General features: G+C 41.8%; 1 protein-coding gene across 1 annotated transcript; it reads right to left on the bottom strand.

Moving 5' to 3' along the window:
* Positions 1-4,966: 4,966 nt before the first annotated feature.
* On the bottom strand, positions 4,967-5,265 carry LOC118976357 (dynein light chain roadblock-type 1-like). Its single transcript, XM_037030813.1, is given in 2 exon segments — positions 4,967-5,223; positions 5,226-5,265. Coding segments are annotated over 2 exon segments (297 nt in total).
* Between the last annotated feature and the right edge of the window lie 2,593 nt (positions 5,266-7,858).

The raw sequence follows: 7,858 nt of genomic DNA, 5'->3' as shown, positions 1-7,858 counted from the left end.
AGTTCCTTTCTCAGTATAGTCCTCCAATCTGGGAAGGGGGAAAAGCCCCTCTCTACGGTGTGTGCTCCCTAGATGTAAAGACTACTGGTGAGCCAAGAAAAGTGACCATTTGAAACTTTGATCTTACCAAATATATATCCTTTTTTTTAGCAAGAAGAGAAATACATATATTTTTTCTTAAAATAAAAAAAGTGTTGATTGATTGTAGAAAGGGAGAAAAGGGGAGAGAGAGAAAGAAATACCGATTTGTTGTTCCTCTTATTTATGCATTCATTGATTGATTCTTGTATGCACCCTGAGTGGGGATCAAACCTGAAACCTTGGGAAATTGAGATGAAATTCGAGGCAATTGAGCTACCCAACCAGGGTGGCTTGTGTGTATGTGTGTGCATGGTCAGATTTGCATTCTATTTTTTAAGATTTTATGTATTTGTTTTTAGAGAGAGGGGAAGGGAGGGAGAAAGAGAAGGAGGGAAACATTCGTGTGTGAGATACATCAGTCAGTTGCCTCTCACACGCCCCCAACTGGGGACGTGGCCTGCAACCCAGGCACGTGCCCTGACTGGGAATCGAACCAGCCACCTTTTGGTTCCCAGGCCAGCACTCAATCCACTGAGCCACATCAGCCAGGGCTTAAATGATTTTTGTTACTTTTATTCATTTTCTCCACTTGCCTTGTCCCAACCATTAGCTTGTTCTCTGTATCTATAGGTCTATTCCTGTTTTTTATGCACTTGCTTTTTTTCTTTAGATTCTACATGTAATTGAAATCATACAGCAGTTCTTTCTCTGTCTGACTTATTTTACTTAGCATAATACCCTCTAGGTGTATCCATATTGTCACAGACAGCAGGATTTCATTGTTTTTTAATCACTGAAAGATATATATATATATATATATATATGTATTGCACCTTTTTTTGTCCATACATCTGTTGATGGACACATAGGTTGCTTCTATATCTTAGCTAATACTGGTAATGCTGCAGTGAATTTAGGGGTGCATATATGTTGTTCAATTAGGGTTTTTTAAAAAAATTATTTATTTATTTTTAGAGAGGAGAAGAGAGGGAGAGAGGGAGAGAAATATCAATGTATGGTTGCCTCTCAAGCACCCCTACTAGGTACCTGGCCCACAACCAAGCATGTGCCCTGACTGGGAATCGAACTGGCAACCCCTTGGTTCTCAGGCTGGCGCTCAATCCACTGAGCCATACCAGCCAGGGCATGAATTAGGTTTTTTGATGTTGTTGTTTTTTTTAAATTGATTTGAAGGAGGAAGAGAGAGTAATATCAATTTGTTCTTTCAATTATTTATGCATTCATTGGCTGATTCTTTATGTGCGCTGACTGGGGATTGAACCTTGGTGTACTGGGACAATGCTCTGACCAGCTGAGCTACCTGGCCAGGGCCTAGAATTAGGAGTTTTGTTTTCTTAGAATAAATACCCAGAAGTGGAATTGCGGGAATATGTGGCAGCTGTATTTTTAATTTTGGGGGGGGATTTTCATACTGTTCACTGTAGTGACTGTGCTCATTTACAATTTCATTGATAGTGTATGAGGCTTCTCTTTTCTCCACATCCTCACCAGCATTTCTCATTTGTTGATTTATTGACGACAGATACTCTGACAAGAGTGTGGTGATATATCATTATGGTTTTAATTTGTATTTCCCTGATGATTAATGATGTTGAGCATCTTTTCATATATCTGTTTGCCATCTGTTTGTCCTCTTTGGAGAAACATCTATTCAGGCCCTCTGCCTATTTTTAAATTGGATTTCTTGTTTTTCTGGTTGAGTTGTATAAGTTAATTATGTATTTTGAATATTAACCCTTTATCGTAGGTATCATTTGCAAATATTTCCACCCATTCAGTAGGTTGTCTTTTTGTTTTGTTAATGATTTCCTTAACTGTGCAAACACTTTTTAGTTTGATGTTTGTTTTTGTTATTGTTGCCCTTGCTCAAGGAGACATCCAAAAAAATATTGCTAAGCCCTGACTGGCACAGTTCAGTCGGTTGGACGTCTTCCTGCAAACCCAAAGTTTGTTGGTGGATTTGTGGTAGAAGCACATGCCTGGGTTGTGAGCCAGATCACCAACTGGGGGCATGTGAGAGGCAACCTGATGGATTTCTTTTTTAACACATTTTATTGATTATGCTATGACAGTTGTCCCATTTTAATCCCCCCTTTATTCCCCTCCACCCTGTACCTCCTCCCACCATCATTCCCCCACCTTAGTTCATATTCATGGGTCATACATATAAGTTATTTGGCTTCTACATTTCCTATACTATTCTTAACCTCATGCTGTTTATTTTGTACCTATCATTTATGCTTTTTATTTCCTGTACCTTTTCCCGCATCCTCTCCCTGCCCCCTCCCTGTTAATAAGCATCCATGTGATCTCCATTTCTGTGATTCTGTTCCTGTTCTAGTTGTTTGCTTAGTTCATTTTTTATTTTGTCTTTATTTTTTTAGGTTCAGTTGTTGATAGTCGTGAGTTTGTTGCCATTTTATTGTTTGAATTTTTGATCATCCCTTTCTTAGGTAAGTCCCTTTAACATTTCATATAATAAGGGCTGGGTGATGATGAACTCCTTTAACTTGACCTTATCTGGGAAATACTCTATCTGCCCTCCCATTCTAAGTGAAAGCTTTGCTGGATAGAGTAATCTTGGATGGAGGTCCTTGCCTTTCATCACTTTGAACATATCTTTCCAGCCCCTTCTTGCCTGTAAGGTTTCTTTTGAGAAATCAGCTGACAGTCTTCTGGGCACTCCTTTGTAGGTAACTGTCTCCCTTTCTCTTGCTGCTTTTAAGATTCTCTCCTTATCTTTCATCTTGGGTAATGTAATTATGATGTGCCTTGGGGTGTGCTTCCTTAGGTCCAACTCCTTTGGGACTCTCTGAGCTTCCTGGACTTGTATGTCTATTTCCTTCACCAGGTTTCGAAAGTTTTCTTTAATTATTTTTTCAAAGAAGTTTCCAATTTCTTGTTCTCCCTCTTCTCCTTTTGTCACTTCTATGATTTGGATGTTGGGACTTTTAAAGTTGTCCCCGAGGGTCCTGAGACTCTCTTGGTTTTTTGAATTCTTGTTTCTTCATTCTGTTCTGGTTGAATGTTTATTTCTTCCTTCTGGTCCAAACCGTTGATTTGAGTCCTGGTTTCCTTCCCATCACTGTTGGTTCCCTGTATATTATTCCTTATTTCACTTTGCACAACCTGAACTTTTTCCTCTGTTTTGTGACCATACTCAACCATTTCCATGAGCATCCCGATTACCAGTATTTTGAACTGTGCATCTGACAGGTTGGCTATCTGTTCATTGCTTAGTTGTATGTTTTCTGAAGCTTTGATCTGTTCTTTCATTTGGGCCATATTTCTTTGCCTTGGCTCTCCTGTGACATTGTAAGGTACAGAGCCTTATGTATTCTCCCGCTACTGCAACCCCCAGTGGTTCTTACAGCCAGAGGTTTTGAGGCTTTCTTTTCCCATGCTGGAGCCCTGGGTTGCATGGTCTGTCTTGCTCTCCGGTTGTTCCTCCCAGTTTATTTGCACACAGATGTGAGACTGCCCATCCTGCGAGCTGCCACTTCACCCACCTGGTCCTTCAGCTGTCACCAAGCTGCATGCATCCTCTCTTCCCTGGATGCCCATCTCTGCTTCTTCTACCAGACTAAATGAATGTTTTCTCTTTAACTCCTTGGTTGTCAGACTTCCATGCAGTTCAATTTTCTGGCAGTTCTGGTTAGTTTTGGTTTTTAAATTTGCTGTCTTTCTTCTGGTTGTGTAAGGAGGTAAACTGTATCTACTTATACCTCCATCTTGGCTGAAAGTTCTGATTTATGTTTTAAAAGGAAATTTTAGTTTTGGCTGGTGTGGCTCAGTGGATTGAGTGTCAGCCTATGAACCAAAAGGTTGCCAGTTTGATTCCCAGTCAGGGCACATGCCTGGGTTGTGGGCCAGGTCTCTGTTTGAGGACATGTCAGAGGCAACCAACTGATGTTTTCCCCACATCAATATTTCTCTTTCTTCTTTCCCCTATCTCTGAAAATAAATAAAAAAATATTTTTTTAATAAATAAAATATTTAAAAAGTAAAAAGAAATTTTACTTGTTACTTTTAGGAGAGAGAGAGAAAAAGAAACATTACTTTGTTGTTCCAACTATTTATGCATTCATTGGTTGTTTCTGACCAAGGACTGAACCCACAGCTGCTGTGTATTGGGATGTTACTCTTACAGAATGAGCTAGTGGGCTAGAGCCAGACCAAGTGTCTTTGGAAATAGCATGGGAAATGGAGAAGCCAAAGAACTTATATGCATGACCCATGGACATGAACTAAGTGGGTGGTTTGCTAGAGGGAATGGTGGGTACCATGTGGAGGGGGGCAAAGGGAGAAAAATTGGGACAACTGAAATAGCATAGTCAATGAAATATATTTAAAAATAAGTAAATTATATAGTGTGTTAAAAGGGGATTAACACTGAAAAAAAATAAAGCAGGGAAGGGGAGTTGGGCATAAGCCATCTGGGCTGAGAAACTTTTACTTCTGAGAGGACTGACTGTTCCACTGTCCCAATTTCTTTCTCATACATGCATTTTTTCTTTTTATATATTTTTTCCATTTCAATTATTTTTGGTTAAAGAAAAACAGCCTTTCCAAAGGGCAGCAAAGTACACTGAAGGTCTGAAGGAAGCAGGGTGTGGGCTTCTCATAAGCTCTTGCTTTAAAACTTGGACTTGAGGGAAGAGGGCTCTTCTGGGAACTCAGAGGTGACTGCCAGCAGAGGGATGACCTTGGTGGGAGAGGATGGAGCTGCAGCCCACCTTGGTCACTGGATTGATATGCATGGGACATAAGGTGATTTCTACCTGCTCATCAGTTGGCATGGCCAGCACTATTATCCTTGGCGGGCACTAAATTAAGGAATGATGCATGGAGCCTAGAGAGTTGCTTATCCAGATGTATTCTGAACCAGAATCACTACGTAGTCTTTATCTGGTGCAATCATAATTTCACTTTTCTTGGAGTGAATTAGGAGAAGGGTGAGGTCTTTCTGGGGGCCAGTTTCATGCCTGTGTTCTGGGGCTGCGAGATGAAGTTGTGCAGAGTTGTGCATGGGGCTGGCATACTGCGTGGTGGCAGGACTGTCCTTTGTGTTCTTGATGGGAATGCATTCTGTGTTCACCACGACGACTCCCTACACTCGCACGGACTCTGAAGTTGTTTCAAATGTCTCTCCGACTCTGCCATCTCTAACTGATCCGGTAGCTCTGCAACCCCAGCCTCCATACACTTTACAATAAACTTTTTACCTCCAAAAAGGAAACAGCCTACTCAGCACCCGGCTCCAACAGTTATCTTTGAGCCAGTCTGGTTGCATCTCTACTCCCACTGACTTGCTCTCCCAGGCAATTGGAAGCACACCAAGTAAACTGTAAAAGGGTACCAAAGTAAACTGAAGGTCAGAAGGAAGTAGGGTGAGGGTCATAACAATAACTTGTCCATAACAATACATTTTTTTTCTGTGGGACTGTTTTTGCTAATGAGATTATGAAAATTGATTATGACTCAACTGTATGAGTTCAAAAATGGTAAAAAAAAGATTTAAAAAACTTCAAGTAGGATAAAAGGGCAGACACTGACAACCCAGGTTCTTTTCCATTGCTCAGCTCTCAGAGGCGATGTGCAAATTCCTGGAATCACACGCCATGCTATAAAAATATGAATAGGCTTTGGAAGGGCCTACCACCCAGAAGACAATAATTAGAAAATAATGGCTCCCAGGAGGAGTGGTGTGCAAAGCACCCCAGGGTCCACTTGGGAAAACTATGAGGGCATTCCGGCATCACAGTAGTGGGATTTGGGAAGAGCCATGCACGGGACCATGCCACCCAGTGGAGAATTGTCCTGGATTCCTCCCCCTATTCGATGTCTTATGCATCTTCATGCAGGAGGAAAACCTGTTTATCGGAGCCTAGATCCCAGCTCCATTTTGCAGGTAAAGGTCAAGTGTGTTAATAAACAGGAATTACCCAGGACGGTAACTACTGGGTCAACTGGAATAATGTCCTTGGCTTGGCTGGGACTCTGCTGATTGTTCTCCAATGCAGAAATGCAGAAAGTTTTTTCACCTAGGCAGTGCCAGAGATGGGTTTTACGGAACTTTGGGGACTTCACATGGAGGGACCAGCATCCTGGAGAGATACCATATCCTCTGGGGAGATTTTTGAAAGGCAGATTCTCATCCTGGCCAGGTAGCTGGTTGGTTAGAGCATTGTCCAGATAAGCCAATGTTGTGGGTTCAATCCCTGGTCAGGGCACATTCAAGAAGCAACCAATGAATTCATACATAAGTAGAACAACAAAACTGATGTTTCTCTCTCTCCCCACCTCCTTTTTGCTCTCTCTAAAATCAATCAATAAAATTTAAAAACAAAAACAATACACAGATTCTGAATTTTTGAGTCTGCATGTGGAACAAATTTGGGGAGTATGGAGGTTGGGTTGAAAATTGTAAGTTTTAAATTCTCTCCTTTTATTTTACCTTTGCATTATCGTTAAGGTATTTTATCAACAATATGAGAGTTATCTGTGGAGGTAGGTTTCATTATCTAAGTATTTTATTTCAAGATAGCAAAGGCAGCCCCGGCCAGGTGACTTAGGTTTTTGGAGGATTGCTTCATACACCAAAAGGTTGCCGGTTTGATCCCTGGTCAGGGCACATACCTAGGTTATGGGTTTAATCCCCATCAAGGTGCGTATGGGAGGCATCCAGTCAACGTTTCTGTCTCATATCAATGTTTCTCTCTCTCTCTCCTCCTACCCTCTTCCTTGATCTCTAAAATCAATAAACATACCCTTGGGTGAGGATTTAAAAAATAAAAGGTAGTAAAGGCCTAAGAAATTGTTGTAAAACCGGGGGGTTCATGCTGACAGCCACAGGGAGCATGACAACAGGGCTGAGTGGGTGATGCGGGTGCACCTCCCCACTGGCAGTGCGGTTGGGAGGTTGCGGGGTGGGGTCGGGGAATCTGCCAGTTTGCTTTGTTAAAGTAGAAAAATTTCTGAAACTCGGGCGCTGGACACACAAATAATTCCAAGGACATTTAGAGATACCATCCGTGCTCCCGGCTCTCCTGCAAGAGGCCATTGTGAACAGGACTGGAAGGTGGCTGCATTTTGATTCGAGGAATGTATTTTGATTCTGCAAATGGGTTTTTTGTGTCAAGGGAGAGCTGAGAGAGAGGAGGTGTACAGTAACCAAAACCTGTGTTTTCAGAAGGCGAGAGGGATTCAGAAAGAGGCCAGCCCTGGGTAAGGGTCATCAAGCTCCCTCTACCTGGTGATTTCAGCCTGGACTGCCTATCATTCCTGGGGCTCGAGGGTGGGGAAGGGAGGGAAACTGCTATCACTGTAAAAGCTCTCAGCTCCCCACCCAAACCAGCCTCTAGGGGCTCAACTAACACACACACACACACACACACACACACGCACAAAACTTCTTTGCCCTAAAGAAAGAATTCCTTCCTATTGAAGCTACCCTTACAAATAATCAAGACTTTGAGAAAAGTTCGGTCACAGCCAGTTTTCAAGGTGAAACATACCAACAATATAAAAGATTTTAAAGCCCAAATGTGTGTCTACCTGGAGGGAGGACGAATCTAGCAGGCTTTGAAACAAAGAATTAGGCAGGCAAGGCAAAGGGTTGGAGGGGTAGAGGTATATTCTGGAGTATTCTGGAATGAAATATGATATCCAGGATTGCTTTGTAAAAATTTTAAAAAGACTTTATTTACTTATTTTTAGAGAGAGGGGAAGGGAGGGAGAAAGAGAGGGAGAGAAA

Source organism: Sturnira hondurensis, unplaced genomic scaffold, assembly GCF_014824575.4.
Source record: "Sturnira hondurensis isolate 20B ecotype Veracruz unplaced genomic scaffold, ASM1482457v3 Scaffold0020884, whole genome shotgun sequence".
NCBI lineage: Eukaryota > Metazoa > Chordata > Mammalia > Chiroptera > Phyllostomidae > Sturnira > Sturnira hondurensis.
Note: the sequence above shows the minus strand (reverse complement) of the source record. Positions and strands in the feature narration are given on the sequence as shown.